Raw genomic sequence first — 27,419 nt, 5'->3', positions numbered from 1 at the left:
CACCATAGATTCTATGGTGATACGACTTCACGGAGATCTAACGACCCACAGTAGGAGGTTTGGATGTTTCTGCAATATACGGCTGAGAGAGTTTGGGAATTGCGCAAAAAGTACAAGTACTACGCATGTGCCATCTGATCACTGATCATATGACCTAGATGCTCATATCATCGTAGCGGGCAATTAAGCTACGGGGAGCACCTAATATGAGCAACGGGCAGCCGTTGGATCCAAGATGCAGCGGCACACATGAGGCCTGAATGTTTTATTTGCAAAAAAACCTTTGGAGAGTTTGGAAATTGCGCATAATTACAAAGACTACTCCCAAGCCATTGGATCACACTTCCAACGGTGTAAAAACTCGTATCACCATAGCATCTAAGCTGCGGGGTGGATGTGATATTCTATGCCGCTCTCATTTTTGTTCGTAAACTTGCAAAATACGTGTAACTTGTGCCATTACTTGTCTAATCGCGCAAAGTGTTTTTTCAAAAAAACCATCCTACACTGAAAGATCGGAACAACACACGGGGGTCCCACTTGTCATTAATCAAATTTGGACCTAAAACTAACAAATATGAAAGACGAGATTCGAACTGGCAACCTGGACTACAAAGCGTATGTTGATAGCCTGAAACAACAACGGTTGTTGGCTTTGTTCCATAACTTGATTTTATACAGTATTACGTTGAGTAGAGTAGAGGGAGTGCCTCGTCAACACGTGCATGACCGTTGACTCACTTACTGGTGGGTCCTAGGTCTGTGATCTCTCTCTTCTCTCCATCGTCTAACCTTTGCACGGGCACACACGAAGAGCGGCGCTAGCTTGCCGTGGTGTTATTACAACTAAAAAACTTGGAAAATAGAAGAATCGCCTAGAACAAGAGACGTTGTAGCTGGTCGAGACGGAGCTAACCACACCTGTCCTCCTTGCCATGTTAGCATGATGAAGCTGTGTGGCTAGTGGGGTGTTTTCGACCGACTGGCTGGGTCCCGAGGTCGAACCATAGGTACTACGTCTGATACAGTAAATTTTTACACGCACATTTTCCTCTGTGCCGAGACATGGCACACCCTACCGCGTGGTTTCGGGGTCGTCCCGGGTGGTGCACGCATATATTCTTCCTGACGTGGGACGCCCTACCGCGCGTTTTCGCCGAAGCAAGTAAATGAGTCGTCAAATCACGAAAGACCACTTTTCCCGCCCAGTACATCAGTGAAGCACGGTGGCTAGCTACTTGGGCTAGTTCGACCGATTAGCTAGGCCGCCGCCACATTGGTTTTTTCACCCCTTTTTTATCTACTTGCCGGCAGGTAAATTTAATCCACTGCGGCGTTGCTCTAGTGTTTGAGTACGGCAGGATTTTTAATTTTTTGATTGACGGGAGCAGGCGCGGCAGGATTTTTAATTTTTTGATTGATGGGAGCAGGCGCGGAAGCAATTAGTCACGATGACTCCGCCTATAAAACCCACTGCTCCCTGATGTGAGAAGTCATCGACTGGTGTTTTACCATGGTGAAAAGCAAAAGATTCCCCGCTCCTCGGCTGGCTCCCTCCGCCTTCCCATAGATTGCATTGCCTTCTAGTCGTTTCGCCCCCTGCATCACCAACGTCGTGCGCCTCGAGAAGCAGAGGGACTTCAGTGGTTTTTAGGCACCCTCTGCATAAGCATGTCCATGTCTCGGTGCAACATGACCGTTGGATCAAACTCAGATGGTGCAGATCAGTCACTGTAGCACAAAGCGTGTGGGTGTGTTTGGTTGCATTCTCATCACAATATACTCCTCTGTCTAGGTGTGTAAGTCACCTTACAAAAACCAAATAATCCCAAAACACTTAGGCACGGTACATTAACTCCCTCCCTGTTTCTTGTTTTGTGACATATCAACCAATAAGAGACGTGGGCCGTGCATGCTTTCCATGACTTGAGACTAATAAACATGACATGCAGTGGTTAGTTCATTGCATGCAATGCTATTAATTAGCAAAAAGACATTAAGTTTTCTCATTTTCCTCTCCGCCTTGGTCGCAGTGCACAACGTAAGATCACTTACACACCTAGACGAATGGAGTAGTTGTTTCCTCTTCGTGTATTTGTGTTAACCTACTAGTGTGGAATCATGCACCCTTCATGCACTCTACCAAACACCCAAAAGTGGGTCGAGAAGGGAACTTTTGCCCCCATCCCGTGCACCCTTGATACACCCTGCCTAACACTATTCGTGCTTCATATGGTTCATGTTTCGTGGAGTACTGTAGCACCGTACTCTCCGTGCGCTGTAGACCTAGTTTTGTTAACATTGATCTCACCATTCATTCTCAACCGGACAGTCGAGAAAGCGATACTATGTTACTACATTACTGTTCATATAGTTGACATGCGCACAACATCATTTGTTGTCATCATATCTTACTACACTAGCAACAAGATTATGTAGTACTGACGTATGAACCACTTCACATGCCTGGTAGTAGGAGCACTGTGTATATTCAAGTGGCTGCCGTGTTTCGCCCAGCTCCGTCGTAAGAGTGGAAACGCTTGCTGTAATCATTTTTTTCTTTAGAAAAATAGTGGACACGCTCTACCGTGCGGATCCTCCTCCAGCCATGCACTAAATTACTCACTTTCGCCGACGTGTGGGACATCCAGCATTGGGGTCCACCAGCCATGCAATAAATTACTCCGTAGTAGAGTGACGGTAGACTACCCTGATCGAAGCGCCGCAGTAATGACCAATGAGCCGTCAAATCACAAAACCCCCTCCTTTCCAGCAGTAAGTTGGACGGACAAAGCAACCATCATTTCACTCTTCTCTCTCAGCTTCCTCTCTACCCAACTCGCTTCTCCCGTATCTTGTTCCTCATTTCTTCAAGAAAACCCCGACCTGCTTCTGCCATTGTTCTTCTCTCCCAAAGAAGGAAAGGTGAGCGCATCAATGGTGTTGATTCTGGCCAAGGCCCGGTCTTGCAACCCCGAGACTGATCCTATAACTCCCTCTCTTTTCTTCTTTTGGGTTTGTGATTATAGTTTCTTTTCTTTTATTTCTATTTGGCAGTTTCTTGATGGACGCTGGAGCACCGGCCGAAGTGATGTCTATAGCTCTGGCCAGAACTGTCGAGGCTCATGGTACGAAGAAGCGCAAGCACCCCGCTGAGACTACCGCAGACAAGCTCAAAGTCGTCGCCCTGTCCAAGCCCCCCTCTCCGGGATCCCTCATTAAGCAAGTCCAGGTAATATCTCTTCTTGACGATCTTTTTCTCGATCTTGATCATGTTTTCTCATCTAACACGCAGTACTAGTACTAGTAGTACAACTTTCTGGGTGATCTTGCATGTGATTTTTGTGTGCCAAATGACGGTTCTAAATTCCTCTTTTGACCAAAACATGCGAGAGGTTGACACTGATTTCTTATAGATTACTTTCAACTACTCCCCCTGTCCCATATTTCTTGTCTTAGATTTGTCTAGATACGAATGTATCTAATACTAAAATGTGACTTGATACATCCGTATCTAGACAAATCTACGACAAGAATTTTGGGATGGAGGGAGTACTTTATGAACATCAATGCTACCTTTGAAGAGGGTATATTTGCCTTAGTAACTTGTGTTATGGATATTGCAAGTAACCCCTCTGCTCTCATGCCTTTGAAGACATGTTCTAGTGTCTTTGTTCACTCATTTCTGTGCGTATATGTAGTCATATATGGAGTATAATATCAAAAATCATCTTATATTTCTGAACAGAGGTAGTACTAAAATATGGTTTCTATTTGAATTAGAACCAGGTCCGCGGTGGAGATGAAGTTCTCAAAGTCATGTCGTGTGAATTGGAAGACCTGAGGATGAGTTCTAGTGCTAAACTATCCAGCTTCTGTGTCCTTGTCGCCACGTGCCCTGAACTAGTTTTTCCTGTAGCATTGTTGTCAGGCGTGTTCTCGAGGTTGTACTTGACCACACCAATTTCCTGGCTGTGCCTTCGATTACGAAGGGTGTGGTTCTTGTAAAGCTTCCCAACAAATCTGATGCGGCCTGTCTTCATGATCATGTTTATGAGTGGAAAGACCACTCTGTTAGGTTCTCCTAGGTTGACGAGATGGTGATGGTGCATGTAGACATCTCTCGCGAAGTCCATGGCCTAGTCAGTTATGCGGGGTTCATCCCGTAGGTCGGTGGCAAGAAATAGTCTGCAGAGTTTAATTAGTGCAACTTTGCTTGTCTGTAGTATGTACTATTGTTCAGTACTTGATTTGTGTTTGTGAACCCTGTATTGTTTATTAGTACTGCCGCTTTTGGTGTGTGGTCAGTCCTGAGAACGGTCTATGTTAATGTCTGTCCACTCAATTCAGTCTGTATATTTTGAAGTATCCACATCATCGTTTTTGTGAGGACAGTTTATCAATTATGGTTACACTCCAATATCTGTATGCATTGCAGGGTTTATCGCACCATCCAGGATTTCCAGTCCCATGGATGTTCGGTCTATACGATTTGTCACGACCTTTGGACTGTCCTGCTTGTGGGAGTAGGTGGGGCCCCTGCATGCCACCCGTAGTTGGAAGATCAATCTTCTGTTTAGTACTTCAACATAGTGATTTCCTGGTAAGGATTCACTCGTGTCACATCAAGTAAATCTTATTGATTTACTCTCTAAATCTTATTGATTTAATGTCATGTTTTCTTTCTTTTCCTGCAATTTTATGATGCAGGTTTTGCCATGTGACATTCATCACAGAATAAACCGTTTGGTTTGCTCTACGATGGCTATATTTGTAGGTTTCACTTCTTATGTCGTGTTAGTAACGAAGGCACTGTCCATCACTTAAATTACTGGAAAAAATTGGATCAGTCTGTTGTCTGAGTACAAGCTGAATCCCTATGATGAACTGCAGTTTGGTTTAACAAAAATGCCACAATTAGTCCTTCTCACGTTTAAAAGAAATGAAGAAAAATTGGATCACGGTCATGAAGCCTAGTCAAGTTAGAAAGCTGATCATAGCAGACCGGACACGATCGTCGCTGTCTCGCACATTGGTACCACCTTCAGCAATGGATTGAGCACCGGCAGTTGCTCTAGCACTGACAGCGGCAGCAGCTCAGTCTAATCCAACAGAGGATTGGGTACCGACCGTGTCAGCGGATCAGGCTGATCTACCGGAGGATCGGGCATCGACACCGGCACCAGCTCTACAAGGAGCACCATCTCCGGCAGCAGCAGCGGCTTCGGCACCTGCACCAACACTTGCACTTGCATCTGCTCCGGCCCGTGCAACGACAACCGAACGAGCAGTTGCACCAGCAATAGACTGGGCTGCAGTTCGCAATTCATATACCAAAGTCCTTACACAAACCGACATGTCTACCTTCTTGGTAAGCATTGGCCGCCCAAGTGTTTCGTTCTTTTTTCTTTCCATTTTGTTTCGCATGATTCACTGTGTTGATCTAACTATTTGGGTATGTCTTCTTGTTTGCAAACAGAGAATTCCTAGAGAAACGAGGGAGTCATTCAACAATCCGGGCGATCGCGGCCAAGTTTCTCTTACCATGCGCAGCCTTGGTGTGAATGAACCTGCTCAATATACCTTAAGTACAAAGGATGGTCGCATGATGATTGATGCTAAAGGATGGTCAAGGTTCAAATCTAAATCATATCTTGCGGTAGGGGATTATCTCAAAATCAAACTTTCTCGGCAAGGAGAGCTGGTCCAAATCAACTTTGAAATTCTTCAGTAGCAGCACGCAACTGCCGAACTGATCTATCCTACGAGAGATTTTGATGTAATAATCTAGCATGGTGAAACAAGTGTCCTGTGTGTATAAGTAATACGACAGTATTATTTATCACATGGTATATCGTTGATAGAATTGCAACTCTCATTGCTGGTTAGGAACTGTCGTTCGATTTCATTCCAACAGCTGCCGTGCTTTATTCAATTTTGTGTATTCGCCTTGGGACAGCATCTAAAACCAGCGCCGTACCTATCGCTTGCAATATGAAAAGCGCTGAGGTAGAACACATGGCCCCCCAAACATGCAGGGTGGGCCTGGGGCCCAAAGTCCAGAACCGTGAGCCTGTCTCAGTATTATATTCTGAGCTGAACCCCCATAATGCCGGTGCATTGCACGTAACATCAAGAAGCATTTGTATGAGTATTTTATCTTGTGAGAGAAAAGGATGAACGAGGGAAGGCCTTATTTGCAAATGTGGAGAGGTGTGTGGGTACCTTTTTGCAAAATTGCCATAGTTTCCTTCCTATCCGTCAGATATAAATCGGACGGCCTATATTGCAGGATGGCAGGCACACCATCATCACCAACTCGTCTATACCGTGTTAAAAACAACTCTTCTTTTTATAATTATATATGTTATATATATTCCCCTTGATTTTTCTTATGTATAAAGTTGTGATATAAAAGATTTGTATATTTCTTTACAGAGGGAGTATCTCTCTGTCAAAAATATATTTTTGTGTAACTAGTTACTCCTGTCTTTCTACTTCCTTTCGTTGATATGTGGGGCATCCGGCAACAGGGTCCACGTGCCATATGCACAAATTAGAGTGCACAACTGCACAGTAGACACATCCCAGTCGTAGCGCCGCTGTAATGCCCAATGAGTCGTCAAATCACAAACCCCCCCTTCCAGCTTTAGCAGTAAGTTGGACGAACGAAGCGGCAATATTTCACTGGGCCTGAATCCCCTTCTCCCTTGTCTGCTTGTTCAGAGAAAACCCCCTCTCGGCGATTGCATAGGGTTTTCTCATGGAGAACCAGGTACAAATTCTTCATCCATCCCCGATAAATCCAAGTCCCTTGGTCGCGGATAATCCTAGGATGGCAGCCGCCGCCGTTGATGCATTTTTCTTCCTATTGAATCTAGTGTGTTTCATTTGCAGTGCCCAAAGTGCGAGGATCCTACAGGTTTCTGCGCCCTCGGCGAGACGCCACACTTGTTCCTTCTCATCCTAACACAGGATTTTAAAACGCGCACAATATGTTCCTAGAATCCTCTTTTCTATCCGGGAGGGTGGGGTTTTTTTGAACATGTTGTCGACTAATTTGGAAATTTGGATTGCTATATTTGGATAAAAGGTACTACCAGTACGATGGTCAACACTGACGTGAAGGAGGAAGTTATTTCTTGATTTGGACAGGGAATACATTGTGTTCTCATATTATTTTTCCTGCAGTGCATTATTTGCTCTGACAGAACACATGTACTCAAGATGCTCGGCCTTGCCATAACTGAATACACAAGTTTAATGGTCACAGTGAAGACAAGCCATGGATATAAGTTCCGAGTTGGGTTCATGAACCAAGAAGATAGCTGCTTTCTTTATGGCCGAACTAGGATAAACTTTGTCAAGTGTTACAGACTGAAAGTTGGCGCACGAATGTTGATGGAAATAGCAGAACCTGGTCTCATCTTCACTGTGATCTTCCACCCCGACGTTGTTCCAATTGTTCATCCATGTTAGTTTTGCATCTGGTTCTTGCTTGTTGCATCGATTACTTCTAAATCCACCTATTCTGTCTAACTAATCACAATTTAACTTTAGAAGTAGCAACGAATCTCTCACGAAGATGCTACTTCTAACTAATATTTTCTTATAATTGGTGGCACGTGTAGGTTTTTTCAGAGTTAAGCAGGCTGCTTGTTTGTTATTCTGTAACAACTCGGCTGTTACTGATGGCATTGAAGTTGACTGGGACGACATCCACAAGTTCCTATACTTTATTGATCGTCTTGAGGTCCTTGTGGGGTGTTTCAATGGTGGAAGGCCACGTGGGATATGTGTGCCACTGCTGCACACGTTGAACAGGTCCAACTGTGTCGAGAAACTTATGGTACGAGCAGTTTTCTATTATATATGTTGTTCATAAACTATTGCTTCTACACAGTTTTATAGTTGTGATCTTGAAACAGAAACTGCCCAGTTCTATTGTTCCTATACAGATGCCTGACCATGGTCGGGTCAGACTTGCGCTTGGTCACAACATGATGTTTATATCGACCTACTCCATTCCCCTTGGAGATGAAAAGGTACTTATTCATGGGTGGTCTCAAATAATGAAGGCACGTCCATCTTGGAGAATAGGACAGAAGATTATGTTCCTGCTTTTCCATGGCTCTAAAGCGAATATCCTGTTTATTGACCACAATGCGAGATGAAGCCGCTTTCAGAAGGTTGTGGATGCGCGGGGTAGCACCTGGGCCTTGTCCTGGGGCTTGGCAGCCTCACCCTTGGTTAACTGTAAGCAAAGTAGCACTGTTCGAGGCGTGCTTTGTACGGTTGAACCTGTATAAGTACTCATACTGCTTTCAGCTATGGTGGTTAAGTGCCCCTACTGGTTTCAGTTAAGGTTGTTAAGTACTCCTGCTACTTTTACAGTCTGTCGTCTTTCTTCAGTCCTGTCTTCCTCCAGCGGCCAAAACCAAACCAGCGCCGGCAGGGCCGCCTGCTTCCGCCTCCCACGGCTGGCTGCGCCTCAGCACACGCATCGCCGCCCCACCGTCTCCTAAATCGTTAACGCCGATGTCCGAGGCCTCGCCGTCGTCCTCCGCGCGCTTTGGTGCGCTCGCCGCGGTGCCGCCCTCTCGCGTTGTCAACATGGTCAACAAACAACAGGAATCGGCAGAAGTACGTGGAGAGGATGATAGTACGGGCCCACCATGTCGGCGTATGGAAAAATAAAATGCTTCCTCCTAGTGTTTTCCTGACATCTGGGACCCACAACATTGTGAGCGTATATAGTCAATAGACAAGAGAACAGCACAAGATCGACTGACACCTGGGACGTAGCTGCTCGAGCAGTATTTTTTTTGTTATTGTTGAGACGGAGCTGGGATTGAACTGGGCTGTGGCCCAACTAGCCCAGGCTTATATTTTATGTTCACCATGTGACCAGCCCAGCTATTTTTTCTTTGTGAAAATGAGCCCAGTTTATTTTTTCTGAAGAATACCCAATCCAGGCCTATTTATTTTTCTATGCCCTGATGGGCTGCAACTCTTTCAAGACGCCTACAAATCTTGAAAGTAATATGAAATTGGTTATAAATATAAAAACTGATGACAAATTGGCAATTACTTTATAATTTCTGAATTTTTTCACATTTTTAGATTCCTATTTCACTGGGCATTAACCTAATTCAAATCTAATTATTCTACCGTACTAGTCTAGAAATAATAAACCACGGGAGTATAAGAAAAAGAAAAATATCTTTATAAGGTAGAGAAAAGACGATTTAGGAGAGGAGACAACTTCCAAAAGTCCCGCCGGGGAGAAGAAATAATTTTTCTTAAGTGAATCTAGTCAAACCAAAATATTGATTTAACCCGAATCGGATGATTTTTGGAGGCTTTATGAATCTATATTTATAGGTGGACAAGAGGTTTAGCGGTCAAACGCTAGGTAATGTGGGACTAAACGTATACCAAAAGAGGAGAAAAGAAAGAGAAAGGCACCGTATGGGCCTTTTAGTTCGGCCGGCCACGCGTGCACAGTGCGGGCTGCGGTGCGCGTTTTTTTTTTAAATAATATTTTTTTCCTCTCCAAGCATAACCGAAAAAATAAAATAAAAATAGTTATAGGCCTGTCTGCTGACTATATTGCGCCCATGCGCGACGGATAGTTATAGGCCGCACACGCAGTTTGTTTTCTTATAGAAATAGAAAAGAAAAAACTGAATAAAGAAAATAAAAATAAAATTTATATAGGCATATTATATATCGAAATTTTCAGAAAAAGATTTTCTACAAAATGATCATTTTTCTTGCGTCAAATAAAATCCACAATAATTTAAATAAAGCAAACAGTGCGACTGTTGCAATAAAACCGCAATACAAATCATTTAAAAATACCGAAATGATTTCTAATTTATTTCTCTCCAATTTTCTAATGTAGGGAATCATTTTACCCTATTTTCCATATATTTTATTTTTGGAGAAAAATAATTTGAATAATATCCAAATAACTCCAAATTGAAAATACTTTTCAAAGGGACTTTAAATTTGATTCTTTGAAACTTCCAACTCATATTTCATATGTTTTGAAGAAGTCATTTTATCTTCTCTCGTGAAAATCATTGAGTTGTTTAAAGTTTCTGAATTTGAAATAGTTCCAAATGGAATTCAAATATTTCCGAAACCCTTTTCATTTATTTAAATGGAAGAAGTCATACCATCTTCACTCCAGGGTTTTGTGATGAAAAGTATTTGAATTCACGGAGGTCATAAATTCAAAATGAAAGTTTGGGAAAGTCCTTTTATTCCCTCTCATTTAACTTTCAAAAAGTTTCAAATTTCACTCAATTTCACACAAGCAACCACACCACAATCAAACAATCAATCAAAACTATTTATTTAATATAACATTCCAAAATTTAGAATTTTGGGATGTTACAATTTCTCCGATTTGGATTCGAGCTTATCAGGTTGAAGCTTTTTCACATAAGCATCGCAGCCCCAAACTTTAAGAAACGACAACTTGGGTTTCTTGCCAAACCACAGTTCTATGGTGTCGTCTCAACGGATTTAGATGGTGCCCTATTGAACATGAATGCAGCTGTCTCTAATGCATAACCCCAAAACGATAGTGGTAAATCGGTAAGAGACATCATAGATCGCACCATATCTAACAAAGTACGGTTATGACGTTTGGACACACCATTACGCTGTGGTGTTCCAGGTGGCGTGAGTTGCGAAACTATTCCACATTGTTTCAAATGAAGACCAAACTCGTAACTCAAATATTCGTCTCCGCGATCAGATCGTAGAAACTTTGTTTTCCTGTTACGATGATTTTCCAGTTCACTCTGAAATTCTTTAAACTTTTTCAATCATTTCAGACTTTATGTTTCATCAAGTAGATATACCCATATCTCCTCAAATCATCTGTGAAGGTCAGAAAATAATGATACCCGCCGCGAGCACCAACACTCATCGGACCGCATACATCAGTATGTATTATTTACAACAAGTATGTTGCTCGCTCCATTGTTCCTGAGAACGGAGTCTTAGTCATCTTGCCCATGAGGCATGGTTCGCAAGCATCAAGTGATTCATAATCAAGTGATTCCAAAAGCCCATCAGCATGGAGTTTCTTCATGCGCTTTACACCAATATGACCTAAATGGAAGCGCCACAAATAAGTTGCATTATCATTATTAACTTTGAATCTTTTGGCTTAAATATTATGAATATGTGTATCACTATGATCGATATTCAATAAACCATTTATATTGAGTGTATGACCATAGAAGGTTTTATTCATTTAAATAGAACAACAATTATTCTTTGACTTAAATGAATAACCGTATTGCAATAAACATGATCCAATCATATTCATGCTCAACGCAAACACCAAATAATATTTATTTTAGGTTCAAAACTAATCCCGAAGGTAAAGGGAGTGTACGATGGTGATCTTATCAACCTTGGAATCACTTCCAACACACATCATCACCTCACCCTTAACTAGTCTTTGTTTATTTTGCAACTCCCGTTTCGAGTTACTACTCTTAGCAACTGAACTAGCATCAAATACCGAGGGGTTGCTATAAACACTAGTAAAGTACACATCAATAACATGTATATCCAATATACCTTTTACTTTGCCATCCTTCTTATCCACCAAGTATCTAGGGCAGTTTCACTTCCAGTGACCATTTCCTTTGTAGTAGAAGCACTCAGTTTCAGACTTGGGTCTAGCTTTGGGTTTCTTCACGGGAGTGACAACTTGCTTGTCATTCTTCTTGAAGTTCCCTTTCTATCCCTTTGTCCTTTACTTGAAACTAGTGGTCTTGTTAACCATCAAGACTTGATGTTATTTCTTGATTCCTACCTTCGCCGATTTCAGCATCGCGAAGAGCTCGGGAATTACTTTCGTCATCCCTTACATATTATAGTTCATCACGAAGTTCTAGTAACTTGGTGATAGTGACTAGAGAACTTTGTCAATTACTATCTTATCTGGAAGATTAACTCCCACTTGATTCAAGCAATTTTAGTACTCAGACATTCTGAGCAGATGCTCACTGGTTGAGCTATGATCCTCCATCTTGTAGGGAAAGTACTGTCAGAGGTCTCATAACAACGAAATCTCAAAGGGAAAAACTCAATTCATCACAACAAGATAGAGAGGGGAAAACACCATATGATCCGACTATATTAACAAAGCCCGTGATACATCAAGATCGTGACGTCTCAAGAACACGAGAGAGAGAGAGAGATTAAACACATAGCTACTGGTACAAACCCTCAGCCCTGAGGGTGGACTACTCCCTCCTCATTGTGGTCGCCGTCGGGATGATGAAGATGGACACCGGTGATGATTTCCCCCTCCAACAGGGTGCCAGAACGGGGTCTAGATTGGTTTTCGGTGGCTATAGAGCCTTGCTACGGCGAAACTTCAGATCTAGGTTAACCCTGAGGGTTTTCGAAATATTTTGGAATTTATAGGCTAAAAAGGGGGTGTGGGAGGCCACCAAGGTGGGCACAAACCACCTGGGAGCGCCTGGGCCCCCAGGCACGCCCTGGTGGGTTGTGCCCCCCTCGGGGCACCCCCCAGGTGCTTCTCGAGCCCATTAGTGGTCTTCTGGTCCAGAAAAAATCCATAGGTTCACGGTGTTTGGACTCCGTTTGATATTGATTTCCTACGATGTAAAAAACAAGCAAAAAACAGCAACTGGCACTTGGTACTATGTCAATAGGTTAGTCCCCAAAAATGATATAAAATGACTATAAAACATCGAAGAATGATAATATAACAACATGGAACAATAAAAAATTATAGATACGTTGGAGACGTATCAGTTGCCTATGATCTCGGCAAGTGTGGCGGTGCAGACGACCGTGATGGTGTGCTCCTGGAATACTGCTTGAGCTTCTTGGCGGCAAAGTACATGCCGTAGCACATCATCTGGTAGTGGGGGTAGTTCTGCTTGGAGGCGGACAACACCTCACTGAGGTAGTAGACGGGCCTCTGGACCGGCTGTGCCTTGCTGTCTTCTAGGCGCTCGACCACGATCCCGGTACTGACCACCCGGCTGGTTGCGGCGATGTAGAGGAACATGAGTTCCTTAGCAGCCGGAGTGGCCAGGACAGGCGGCATGGTCAGCATCCGCTTGAGCTGGAGGAAGGCCTCGTCCGCCTGGTCAGTCCACTCAAAGCAGGTGGTCTTCTTCCTTAGTTGGTACAAGGGGAGGGCCTTTTCGCCAAGCCGACTGATTAACCGGCTGAGAGATGCCAAGCACCCGGTGAACCTCTGGACGTCCCGTAGCCGGGACGGCCTTTGCATCTGCTCAATGGCCTTGATCTTCATGGGGTTGCACTCAATGCCGCGTTCAGAGGCAAGGAAACCAAGGAGCTAGCCGGCTGGTACTCCGAAGACACACTTCTCTTGGTTGAGCTTGATTTGGAAATGGCACACATTGTCGAAGGTCTCCTTGAGGTCCTCTACAAGGGTGTCGCGCTTCTCCTTCTTCACCATGATATCGTCTACATAGACGTGGGCATTTCTGCCGAGTTGCTTCATGCAAGACTTCTCCCATGTCCGCAGGAACAAACGTAACTACTCACAAAGCATATTCATGTTCGTAATCAAAGGAGTATTAATATGCATAAAGGATCTAAACATATGATCTTCCACCAAATAAACCAACTAGCATCAACTACAAGGAGTAATCAACACTACTAGCAACCTACAGGTACCAATCCCAGACTTAGAGACAAGAATTGGATACAAGAGATGAACTAGGGTTTGAGAGGAGATGGTGCTGGTGAAGATGTTGATGGAGATTGCCCTCTCCCGATGAGAGGAGCGTTGGTGATGATGATGGCGATGATTTCCCCCTTCCGGAGGGAAGTGTCCCCGGCAGAACAGCTCTGCCGGAGCCCTAGATTAGTTCCGCCAAGGTTCCGCCTCGTGGCGGCGGAGTCTCGTCCCGAAAGCTTGCTTCTGATTTTTCTTCGGACGAAAGACTTCATATAGCAGAAGATGGCCACCGGAGGGCCAACAGGGGGCCCACGAGGCAGGGGGCGCGCCCCCACCCTTGTGGCCAGGGTGTGGTCCCCCTCTGGTATTTCTTCCGCTCAGTATTTTTTATTATTTCCAAAAATAACTTTCGTGGAGTTTCAAGACTTTTGGAGTTGTACAGAATAGGTCTCTAATATTTGCTCCTTTTCCAGCCCGGACTTCCAGCTACCGGCATTCTCCCTCCTTATGTAAACCTTGTAAAATAAGAGAGAATAGGCATAAGTATTGTGACATAATCTGTAATAACAGCCCATAATGCAATAAATATTGATATAAAAGCATGATGCAAAATGGACGTATCAACTCCCCCAAGCTTAGACCTCGCTTGTCCTCAAGCGGAAGACGATAACGATAAATATGTCCACATGTTTAGAGGTAGAGGTGTCGATAAAATAAAATACGGACATGAGGGCATCATGATTATTGTCATAACTGCAACATATATGGATATTATCATATGATCTCTTATGCTCAAGTAATAATCTATTCATAATGCAAAGTATGAATCAGAAACTTTATTGAGAACTAACAAACTATAATCTCAGTCATTGAAGCAATTGCTATTTATCATAACATCAGAAAGAGTCTATGTCAGAGGTTTTTAGCAAGTCCACATACTCAACTATCATTTAGTCTTTCACAATTGCTAACACTCACGCAATACTTGTGGTTACGGAGTTTTAATCGGACACAAAGAAAGATAGGGGCTTATAGTTTCGCCTCCCAACCTTTTACCTCAAGGGTAATGTCAACAATAATTGCTCATGCTAACCTACATCCAATTAGATATATATATATATATATATATATATATATATATATATATATCAAGATCTTTCCAACATCCTGTGCTTGCCAAGGGATAAAATGTAAAAAAGAAAGGTGAAGATCACCATGACTCTTGCATAAGGTAGAAGATAAAAGTAAAAGATAGGCCCTTTGCAGAGGGAAGCAGAGGTTGCCATGCGCTTTCAGGGTTGGATGCACAAAATCTTAATGTGAAAGAACGTCACTTTATATTGCCACTTGTGATATAGACCTTTATTATGCAGTCCGTCGCTTTTATTTCTTCCACATCACAAGATCGTATAAAGCTTATTTCCTCCACACCAATCAATCATACATATTTAGAGAGCAATTTTTATTGCTTGCACCAATGACAACTTACTTGAAGGATCTTACTCAATCCATAGGTAGATATGGTGGACTCTCATGGAAAAACTGGGTTTAAGGGTTTTTGGAAGCACAAGTAGTATCTCTGCTTGGTGCAAAGAATTTGGCTAGCATGAGGGGGGAAGGCAAGCTCAACATGTTGGATGATCCATGACAATATACTTTATCTCAGATATAAGAAAACATAACCCATTATGTTGTCTTCCTTGTCCAACATCAACTCTTTAGCATGTCATATTTTAATGAGTGCTCCCAATCATAAAAGATTTCCAAGATAGTATATTTATATGTGAAACCTCTCTTTCTTTATTACTTCCTATTAATTGCAACGATGACCAAAGCTATGTTTGTCAACACTCAACAATTTTTAATCATCATACTCTTTCTATGTGAAGTCATTACTCTCCATAAAATCAAATATTATCTCTTTGTTTCTTTTTGTTCTTTTCTCCCCTTTTTTATTTTTTTATTCACTCAAGATCATAGCAAGATAATCAAGCCCTTGACTCAACACTAATCTTTATTATATAGCTCACGGACTCGATTACATAAAGGGATCATAAATAAAACTCAAAACTACATCATACCAAAACTTTATTCTACTAGATCAAGATACTACTAAAAGGATCGAACTAAGAAAAATGGTAAAGATAGGAGTGTGATGGTGATACGATACCGCGGCACCTCCCCCAAGCTTGGCAGTTGCCAAGGGGAGTGCCCATACCCATGTGATTATGTCTCCTTTGGTGGTGAAGGGATTGTTGATGATGTAGGCTTGTCGTCCATCTTCCAAGGCATAGGCTCACCATCATAGAAGGATGATCGAGTCTCCGGGATCCTTAAATTTGCAGCCAAACTCATCCTCTTGAATCTATATTCATACTCACAGTTTTGGTTTTGCAGGTCATAGATTTGGGCTTGGAGGTGCTCAATTTTCTCGTAGACCTTGAAGATGGCCTCCCGAATGTCCTTGGCATCCAGCTTGTGGTTGTTGGTGAACTCCGTGATCATTATGTGATTGGAGTCAAGTCCATGCTCCACCATCTCCTGGCACTTGAAAACTTGTTGCTCCATTGCTTCAAGCCTTGTCTCCACCCTTCCGGACCTCTGTGGTCCCTCAACATCGCGGATGTGCAGCAACCCATCACGCATCTCAATGGTTTGAGGGTGTTGCAGAACCTCCGCGAGGTAGGGGTTGATGACCTTCTCGAAGAACTTGTCCTTGGGGGCGCTTGGAGATGTCATGATGATCTAGATCTGTCAGAGAAACAGCTCGAAACGAAAACAGAGGATATTTGCGTGATACAGGAGTCAAAACCTTCGGGAGATTATATAATGAATTTTCACTGACCAAAATACGTATCGTGCAAGAAAACGGAGTCCGGAGAGCACACGAGGTGCCCACGAGGCAGGGGGCGCGCCTAGGGGGTAGGGCGCGCCCTCCACCCTCGTGGAGCCCTCGTGTCCTTCCCGGACTGCTACTTATTTTTCTATTTTTCTAAATATTCCAAAACGGAGAAAAATTACCATTAGAACTGTTTTGGAGTCGGTTTACTTACGTACCACATACCTATTCCTTTTCTGAGTCTGAAATGTTCTGGAAGGTGTCCCTTATGTATTCCTCCGGGGTTACGATTTCAATAACATTGGTTTCAACATTTATGGGATTACCTGAGATATAGTGTTTGATTCTCTGACCGTTCACCACCTTCGAATTTGTGCCTTCGAAGTTGTTGATTTTTATTGCACCGGAACGATAGACCTCCTCGATAACATAAGGACCTTCCCATTAGGGAGAAGTTTCCCTGCAAAAAAATCTTAAACGAGAGTTGTATAGCAATACATAATCACCTACATTAAACTCACGCTTTTGTATCCTTTTGTCATGGCATCTTTTAACTTTTTCTTTAAACAATTTGGCATTCTCATAGGCTTGGGTTCTCCATTCATCAAGTGAGCTAATGTCAAATAACCTCTTCTCACCGGCAAGTTTGAAATCATAATTGAGATCTTTAATAGCCCAATAAGCCTTATGTTCTAGTTCGAGAGGTAAGTGGGATGGTTTTCCATAAACCATTTTATATGGAGACATACCCATAGGATTTTTATATGCAGTTCTATAGGCCCATAATGCATCATCAAGTTTCTTGGACCAATTCTTTCTAGATCTATTAACAGTGTTTTGCAAAATTAATTTGAGTTATCTGTTATTCAATTCTACTTGGCCACTAGATTATGGATGATAAGGGGATGCAATTCTATGATTAACATCATACATAGCAAGCATTTTACGGAAAGCACCATGAATAAAATGTGAACCACCATCAGTCATTAAATATCTAGGGACTCCAAACCTCGGAAAAATAACTTCTTTAAGCATCTTAATAGAGGTGTTATGATCAGCACTACTAGTTGGAATAGCTTCTACCCACTTAGTAACGTAATCAACAACAACTAAAATATGTGTATATCCATTAGAGGCCGGAAATCCATATAATCAAAGCCCCAAACATCGAATGGTTCAATAACAAGTCAATAATTCATAGGAATTTCTTGACGTCTACTAATATTACCAATTCTTTGACATTCATCACAAGATAAGACAAACTTACGGGCATCCTTGAAGAGAGTAGGCCAATAAAAACCGGATTGCAATACCTTATGTGCAGTTCTATCTCCAGCGTGGTGTCCTCCATAAGCTTTGGAGTGACACTTGCGTAGGATATGTTCCTGTTCATGCTCAGGTACACAACGTCTAATAGCACCATCTACTCCTTATTTATAAAGATGTGGGTCATCCCAAAAGTAATGTCTCAAATCATAGAAAAACTTTTTCTTTTGCTGGTATGTGAAACTAGGTGGTATAAATTTAGCAACAATGTAATTAGCATAATCAGCATACCATGGAGTAGTTCGAGAAGCGTTTATGACATTTAATTGTTCATCAGGAAAGCTATCATCAATAGGTAGTGGGTCATCAAGCACATTTTCTAACCTAGACAAGTTGTCTGCAACGGGGTTCTCAGCTCCCTTTCTATCAATAATATGCAAATCAAATTCTTGTAGCAAGAGAACCCATCTAATAAGTCTAGGTTTAGCATCTTTCTTTTCCATAAGATATTTAATAGCAGCATGATCAGTGTGAATAGTTACTTTAGAATCAACAATATAAGGTCTGAACTTATCACAAGCAAATACAACTGCTAAGAATTCTTTTTCAGTAGTAGCATAATTTCTGTGAGCATTGTCTAGAGTTTTACTAGCATATTGAATAACATTTAATTTCTTATCAACTCTTTGCCCTAGAACAGCACCTACAGCATAATCACTAGCATCACACATAATTTCAAAAGGTAAATTCCAATCAGGTGGTTGAACGATGGGTGCAGAGATCAATGCTTTCTTAAGTATTTCAAATGCTTCTACGCAATCATCATCAAAGACAAATGGTATATCTTTTTGTAATAAATTAGTCAGAGGCCGAGAAATTTTTGAGAAGCCCTTAATGAACCTCCTATAAAAACCGGCATGACCAAGGGAACTTCTTATACCTTTGATGTCCTTGGGACATGGCATCTTTTCAATAGCATCAACCTTGGCTTTATCAACTTCAATACCTCTTTTAGAAATTTTATGCCCCAAGACAATACCTTCATTAACCATAAAGTGGCACTTTTCCCAATTCAAGACAAGATTAGTTTCTTCACAACTCTGCAAAACTCGATCTAGGTTTCTCAAGCAATCATCAAAAGAGGATCCATAAACGGAGAAATCATCCATGAAAACCTCACATATCTTTTCACAAAAGTCAGAGAATATAGCCATCATGCATCCTTGGAAGGTAGCAGGTGCATTACATAAACCAAAAGGCATATGTCTATAAGCAAAAATACCGAAAGGGCAAGTAAAAGTGGTCTTTGATTGATCATCGGCTGACACATGTATTTGAGAGAAACCAGAAAAACCATCTAGTAAGCAAAAATGTGTATGTTTGGATAATCTTTCTAGCATTTGATCAATAAAAGGTAAGGGGTAATGATCTTTTTTAGTAGCTTTATTTAGTTTGCGGAAATCAATTACCATCCTATAACCAATAATAATTCTTTGCGGAATCAATTCATCTTTATCATTAGGAACGACAGTAATACCTCCCTTCTTAGGGACACAATGGACAGGACTTACCCACTAACTATCAGCAACGGGATAAATTATACGTGCCTCAAGGAGCTTTAGTATTTCCTTTCTTACCACTTCTTTCATCTTAGGATTCAGCCGTCGTTGGTGATCACGAACTGGTTCGGCATCTTTCTCCAAATTTATTTTGTGTTGGCATAGAGTGGGGCTAATGCCCTTAAGATCATCAAGAGTATATCCAATAGCAGCGCAGTGCTTCTTCAGAGTATTCAATAATTTTTCTTCCTCCTTTTCTGAAAGGTTAGCACTAATAATAACAGGATATATCTTCTTTTCATCAAGATAAGCATATTTAAGAGTATCAGGCAATGGTTTAAGCTCAAACACGGGATCACCCTTGGGTGGAGGGGGATCCCCTAGGATTTCAACAGGCAAATTGAGTTTCAGGATGGGTTCCTGTTTAAATAATACTTCATCTATTTCCCTTCTTTCATTCATAAACATATCATTTTCATGGTCTAGCAAATATTGTTCTAAAGGATCACTAGGAGGTACGGCAATAGAAGCAAGACCAATAATTTCATCCTTACTAGGCAATTCCTCTTCACGGTGTTGTCTCCGAAATTCAGAGAAATTAAACTCATGAGACATATCACCCAAACCAATAGTAACGACATCCTTTTTGCAGTCTATCTGAGCATTAACAGTTTTCAAGAAGGGTCTACCAAATATAATGGGGCAAAAGCTATCTTGTGGGGAACCAAGAACAAGAAAATCAGCAGGATATTTAGTTTTCCCACACAAGACTTCAACGTCTCTAACAATTCCCATTGGTGAAATAGTATCTCTATTGGCAAGTTTAATCGTGACATCAATATCTTCTAACTCGGCCGGTGCAATATCATGCATAATTTCTTTGTATAAGTCAATAGGTATTGCACTAGCACTAGCACCCATATCACACAAGCCATGATAACAATGATCTCCTATTTTAACAGAAATAACAGGCATGCCTACCATAGGTCTATGTTTATCTTTAGCACAAGGTTTAGCAATTCTAGCAGCTTCATCACAAAAATAAATAACATGCCCATCAATATTATCAGCCAATAGATCTTTAACAATAGCAATATTAGGTTCAACTTTAACCTACTCAGGAGGTGTATTAGTTCTAATATTGCTTTTACGAACCACATTTGAAGCTTTAGCATGATCTTTTATCCTAACAGGAAAAGGTGGTTTCTCAACATAAGCAGTAGGAACAATAGGATCATTATAAGTGATAGTCTTTTCTTCAACTTTAATAGGTGCAGCTACTTTTACTTCTATGGGAGGATGATATTTAAACCACTTCTCCTGAGGGAGATCAACATGAGCAGCAAAAGATTCACAGAAAGAAGCTACTATGTCAGAGTCAAGTCCATATTTAGTGCTAAATTTACGGAAAACATCGGTATCCATAAAAGATTTAACACAATCAAACTTAGGTGTCATACCTGACTCCTTACCTTCGTCGAGATCCCATTCTTCAGAGTTGCATTTAATTCTTTCCAATAAATCCCATTTGAATTCAATAGTCTTCATCATAAAAGAGCCGGGACAAGAAGTATCGAGCATGGTGCGATTGTTATCAGAAAGTCGAGCATAAGAATTTTGAATAATTATTTCTCTTGGGAGCTCATGATTGGGGCATGAATATAACATTGCTTTAAGCCTCCCCCAACCTTGAGCGATGCTTTCTCCTTCGCAAGGCCAAAAATTATATATATAATTGCGATCACGATGAACAAGATGCATAGGATAAAACTTCTGATGAAATTCCAATTTCAATCGTTTGTAGTTCCCTGATCCCATATCATCACATAGCCTATACCATGTCAATGGATCTCCCTTCAAAGATAAAGGGAAGACCTTCTTCTTAATAACATCATCGGGCACACCTGCAAGCTTAAATAATCCACAAACTTCATCCACATATATTAGGTGCTCATCAGGATGCATTGTTCCATCTCCTGCAAAAGGATTAGCTAGCAGTTTTTCTATCATACCCGAAGGAATCTCAAAGTAGACATTTTCATTTTCAGTAGGTTTAGTAGGTTGAGGAGCAACTCTTTGCTCTACTGGTCGGGGTGAAGATACCCCGAACAAGCCCCTCAGAGGATTACATTCCATAGTAACAAGTGACAGTAAATTTCAGCACACTATATAAAATTTTCCTTACCAAATTCCACCTACCAAAGGCGCTTCACTCCCCGGCAATGGCGCCAGAAAAGAGTCTTGATGACCCACAAGTATAGGGTATCTATCGTAGTCCTTTCGATAAGTAAGAGTGTCGAACCCAATGAGGAGCAGAAGGAAATGATAAGCGGTTTTCAGCAAGGTATTCTCTGCAAGCACTGAAATTAGAGGTAACAGATAGTTTTGTGATAAGATAATTTGTAACAAGCAACAAGTAACAAAAGTAAATAAAGTGCAGCAAGGTGGACCAATCCTTTTTGTAGCAAAGGACAAGCCTGGACAAACTCTTATATAGAGAAAAGCGCTCCCGAGGACACATGGGAATTATCGTCAAGCTAGTTTTCATCACGTTCATATGATTCGCGTTCAGTAGTTTGATAATTTGATATGTGGGTCGACCGGTGCTTGGTGCTGTCCTTACTTGGAAAAGCATCCCACTTATGATTAACCCCTATTGCAAGCATCCGCAACTACAAAAGAAGTATTAAGGTAAACCTAACCAGAGCATGAAACATATGGATCCAAATCAGCCCCTTACGAAGCAACGCATAAACTAGGGTTTAAGCTTCTGTCACTCTAGCAACCCATCTTCTACTTATTACTTCCCAATGCCTTCCTCTAGGACCAAATAATGGTGAAGTGTCATGTAGTCGACGTTCACATAACACCACTAGAGGAGAGACAACATACATCTCATCAAAATATCGAAGGAATACCAAATTCACATGACTACTAATAGCAAGACTTCTCCCATGTCCTCAGGAACAAACGTAACTACTCACAAAGCATATTCATGTTCATAATCAAAGGAGTATTAATATGCATAAAGGATCTGAACATATGATCTTCCACCAAATAAACCAACTAGCATCAACTACAAGGAGTAATCAACACTACTAGCAACCAACAGGTACCAATCCTAGACTTAGAGAAAAGAATTGGATACAAGAGATGAACTAGGGTTTGAGAGGAGATGGTGCTGGTGAAGATGTTGATGGAGATTGCCCTCTCCCGATGAGAGGAGCGTTGGTGATGACGATGGCGATGATTTCCCCCTTCCGGAGGGAAGTGTCCCCGGCAGAACAGCTCTGCCGGAGCCCTAGATTGGTTCTGCCAAGGTTCCGCCTCGTGGCGGCGGAATCTCATCCCGAAAGCTTGCTTCTGATTTTTCTTCGGATGAAAGACTTCATATAGCAGAAGATGGCCACCGGAGGGCCAACAGGGGGTCCATGAGGCAGGGGGCGCGCCCCCCACCCTCGTGGCCAGGGTGTGGGCCCCCTCTGGTATTTCTTCCGCTCAGTATTTTTTATTATTTCCAAAAATAACTTTCGTGGAGTTTCAGGACTTTTGCAGTTGTGCAGAATAGGTCTCTAATATTTGCTCCTTTTTCCAGCCCAGACTTCCAGCTGCCGGTATTCTCCCTCCTTATGTAAACATGGTAAAATAAGAGAGAATAGGCATAAGTATTGTGACATAATGTGTAATAACAGACCATAATGCAATAAATGTTGATATAAAAGCATGATGCAAAATGGAAGTATCATCGCGGTAGAGGATGTTGATGCTGCTGCCGCCGTCTATCAGGATCCGGGAGAAGCGGCAAGCCCGCCTCTCCGTTGAGAAGGTGGAGTCCAGCACCATGGCGTAAGCACTGGGCGATGGCATCACGTCCGGGTGGTCTTCACGGCTCCAGCTGATGGGCCTCTCGGACCAGTTCTTGAACTGGGGAACCTCTGAGGCAACAAATTCATCTCACGGTGGTGCTGGCGCCGGCTATGCTTGTCGTCGGCTTCACTGGTGAGGACGACGTAGGTGGCGTTGGCATCTGGGAACTCATCTTGAGCATGCCGACTGGCCGGGGAGCCGGCACCGGGGGAGGCGACAGCACCGGGCCGACTGGAGGAGGCGGCAGGCCCTCGCCCTCTGTTATCCGGGTGAGCCAGTTGCACTTCCGAGTGGTGTGGTTAGATGGCTTCGCACCGCTGTCGAACTTGCACGGGGCGTCAAGGGCTTGCTCGAAGGAGAAAGCGGGCAGCCAGGCGGCCTTGCCACCCTTCTAACGCTTGGGGCCGGGCTGCCACTCCGGCTGCTGGTCTTTGACTGTCGCCACTTGCCGGATGCTGGAAGTCGGCTGCTGAGCCTTGCGCTTGTTGTCGTTCGGCTGCTGGCGCCGATTGGAGTCACCAGCCGGCGTATGAGGAGCCGGCTGGAGCACCTTCCCGGTCGCGTCAACCCGGATCTCCGACTTCATGGAGGAGTCGGCAGTGGCATACTTGTCCGCCACGATCAGGAGCTCGTCCAGGGTAGCCGGCTCGTCGCACAAGAGCTTGTGCTTGAGCAGAGTGCCTTCTCTGCACCCGGCAGTGAAGTACTCGATGGCCTGCACCTCGTGCACCCCTTCGCAGGAGTTGCGCAACTCGGCCCAGCGCGTCAGGTAGTCGCAAGTGGACTCAGACGGACCCTGAACGCACATGGAGAGCTGGCGGGGCTTGGGGGACCGCTTGTAGTTGCCGGTGAAGTTGCTGATGAAGACCTCAGCGAAGTCTAGCCAGCTGTTGACACTATACGGCTTGAGGCTGTTCAGCCATGTCTGGGCCGTGCCCTGGAGCATGAGCGGAACATACTTCACGGCAACACGCTTGTTGTCGTTCGCTATGCTCACAGCTGTGGAGTAGCCGACCAACTAGTCCTCCGGCTTCATGGAGCCGTTGTACTTGGGAGTATCTTGAGGGAGCGAGAACCCTTTGGGGAAGGGCTCATCGTGAATGTGGGGGCCGAAGCAGGCCAGGCCGATTGCATCCTCTTCTTCTACGGCCAGGGACCTAGCAAGCCGCTCGATCCGAAGGCGCACGATGTACTCTCCGACTCCCTCACGGGGGCCCAGCCGGCCTTCGAGAGTCGGATGATCCACAGGCGGCGGTGAGGCACGCCTCTCCCTGCGAGGGGGAGGCAGACGCTCATCCTGCCGGTCCTCTACTCGTGGGCGGCCATGCTGGTCGCGCACAATCATGAGGCGGGTATGCCAACTGCAGCTAGCGGCCGACTCCTGGTCTCGCTGATCACGAGCACAACTTGTTGGGGACCGGGAGGTCGCTCCATGCTCACGGCGGGGGGGGGGGGGGCTGGTTTTCGGCTTGCTTGCCGGATTCCATCACGCGGCTGCCCGCGTCCTGCTACGCGGCTGCTGTGTCGAGGAGATCCTGGAGGCTCGCCATCTGGCTGCGATGCTCGTCGCCCTCTAGGTTGTCCAATTCTTCTGCCGTCAGCTGGGCGGCGCGCAGGTTCTCCATCGGGGTAGCGTAGACTGGGCATCCAACTCCTAGCATGTTGGCGATAGCCGTGCCGTGTTGCCGTACCGTGCCTGCTCAGCTAGGTTCGCTAGCAGCTGGCGTGCCGCCCGTGATGCGAGCGATCTCGCGCTGGCGGCCTTCAGCTCGGCGCCTCATGGCCGACAGCTTGTTGGCGCTCTCGAGGAATGAGACGCGGAATGCTTCCAGCGTCGCCCCGTCGGCATTGGCTGCGATGGCGGTGGCGAGGCCTTATAAGGCGGCTCGCGGCGGGTCCTGGGGCCGCTCCAACGGAGTCCCCGCTGCGGCCGGTGACCATCACCTCTGTGATGATGCCGACGTCGGTGCTGCCGACGGCAGGAGGGAGCGGGTCGTCGATGATCACCACGTTGCCAGGGAAGGCATCAGTGGAAACCGCGTCAGAGTCGATGAGCATCTCGACGGGCTCAATGAAGGGGTCGGTGGAGCCGACGGATTCCAAGTCGAAGGCCAGCTCGTTGGCGATGCAGAGCTAGCCGAGGAGGTTGACGAGGTAGCTCACGGAGCTGGCCGCTCCCGCATCGGGCGCGGACTCTGTGACGCCCCTGATTCAACCATACACTAATGATACACGCAAACATGTATGATCAAGATCGGGGACTCACGGGAAGATATCACAACACAACTCTAAAATAAAATAAGTCATACAAGCATCACAATACAAGCCAGGGGCCTCGAGGACTCAAATACAAGTGCTCGATCATAAACGAGTCAGCGGAAGCAACAATATCTGAGTACAGACATAAGTTAAACAAGTTGCCATAAGATGGCTAGCACAAACTGGGATACAGATCGAAAGAGGCGCAGGCCTCCTGCCTGGGACCCTCCTAAACTACTCCTGGTCGTCGGCAGTGGCCTGCACGTAGTAGTAGGCACCCTCGGTGTAGTAGGAGTCGTCGAAGGTGGCGTCTAACTCCTGGGCTCCAGCATCTAGTTGTGACAACTGAGAAGAATGAAAAGGGGGAAAAGAGGGAGAAAAGCAACCATGAGTACTCATCCAAAGTACTCGCAAGCAAGGATCTACACTACATATGCATGGGTATCTGTGTAAAGGGGCAATATCGGTGGATTGAACTGCAGAATGCCAGAATAAGAGGGGGATAGCTAGTCCTGTCGAAGACTACGCTTCTGGCAGCCTCCATCTTGCAGCATGTAGAAGAGAGTAGATGGTAAGTTCACCAAGTAGCATCGTATAGCATAATCCTACCCGGCGATCCCTCCTCGTCGCCCTATGAGAGAGTGATCACCGGGTTGTATCTGGCACTTGAAAGGGTGTGTTTTATTAAGTATCCGGATCTAGTTGTCATAAGGTCAAGGTACAACTCTGGGTCGTCCTGTTACCAAGGATCACGACTATTCGAATAAATAAACTGCCCTGCAGGGGTGCACCACATTACCCAACACGCTCAATCCCCTTTGGACGGACACACTTTCCTGGGTCATGCCCGGCCTCAGAAGATCAACACGTCGCAGCCCCACCTAGGCTCAACAGAGAGGTCGGCATGTCGGTCTAAATCCTATGCGCGCAGGGGTCTGGGCCCATCGCCCATTACACACCTGCACGTTGCGTACGCGACCGGTGAGTAGACCTAGCCTCCCTTATACAAGAGCAGGCATTCCAGTCCAACCTGGCGCGCGCCGCTCAGTCGCTGACGTCAAGAAGGCTTCGGCTAATACCACGACGTCGAGTGCCCATCTGTTCCCGCGTAGTATGTTAGTGCGTATAGGCCAGTGGCCAGACTCATATCAAATACCAAGATCTCGTTAAGCGTGTTAATTGAAGTATCCGCAAATGCCGACCAGGGCCAGGCCCACCTGTCTCCTAGGTGGTCTCAACCTGCCCTGCCGCTCCACCACAAAGTAGCAGTCGGGGGCCGTGGGGAACCCAGGCCCACCACTACCGGGATGGAACCACCTGTCCTTTTAGCCCCCACATTGGAATCACTTGCGGGTACTGTATGAACCGACCCGACTTTAGTCACCACATGTATCATATAATATGTATGTAAGTATATACCCGTGATCACCTCCCAAGTGATCACGGCCCGGTAGTATAGCATGGCAGACGGACAAGAATGTAGGGCCACTGATGGAATACTAGCATCCTATACTAAGCATTTAGGATTGCAGGTAAGGGTAACAACTGTAGCAACAATGACAGGCTATGCAGCAGAATAGGATTAACCGAAAGCAGAACATGCTACACAACTCTATTGCAAGCAGTAGAGAGAAGGAATATGCGATATCGGGTTGATCAAGGGGGGGGGGGGCTTGCCTGGTTGCTCTAGCAAGAAGGAGGGTACTGGGTAGCAGCGGCGTCGGTCTCATAGTCTACCGGAGAGAAGAGGGGGAACAAACAATGAATACAATGCAAACGGATGCATATCGATGCATGACATGACAAGTAGCGGTGCCAGGTGTGCCCTAACGCGGTAGGAGGTGATACCGGCGAAGGGGGAAACATCCGAGAAAGTATCCCCGGTGTTTCACATTTTTGGACAAATGAACCA

The 27,419-nt window shown here is 44.3% G+C and overlaps 1 protein-coding gene across 1 annotated transcript; it reads right to left on the bottom strand.

The window, feature by feature from the left end:
• Positions 1–12,820: 12,820 nt before the first annotated feature.
• On the bottom strand, positions 12,821–13,324 carry LOC141027861 (uncharacterized). The gene has a single exon (XM_073505404.1). It carries the CDS (start codon positions 13,322–13,324, stop codon positions 12,821–12,823), a length of 504 nt encoding a protein of 167 aa, XP_073361505.1.
• Positions 13,325–27,419: the final 14,095 nt, after the last annotated feature.

Source organism: Aegilops tauschii, chromosome 1, assembly GCF_002575655.3.
Source record: "Aegilops tauschii subsp. strangulata cultivar AL8/78 chromosome 1, Aet v6.0, whole genome shotgun sequence".
NCBI lineage: Eukaryota > Viridiplantae > Streptophyta > Magnoliopsida > Poales > Poaceae > Aegilops > Aegilops tauschii.
This window is presented reverse-complemented; position numbering and strand designations above follow the sequence as displayed.

Excerpts from the sequence above, each read along its gene's own strand:
- LOC141027861 (XM_073505404.1), bottom strand. The coding sequence starts at position 13,324 with ATGAAGATCAAGGCCATTGAGCAGATGCAAAGGCCGTCCCGGCTACGG.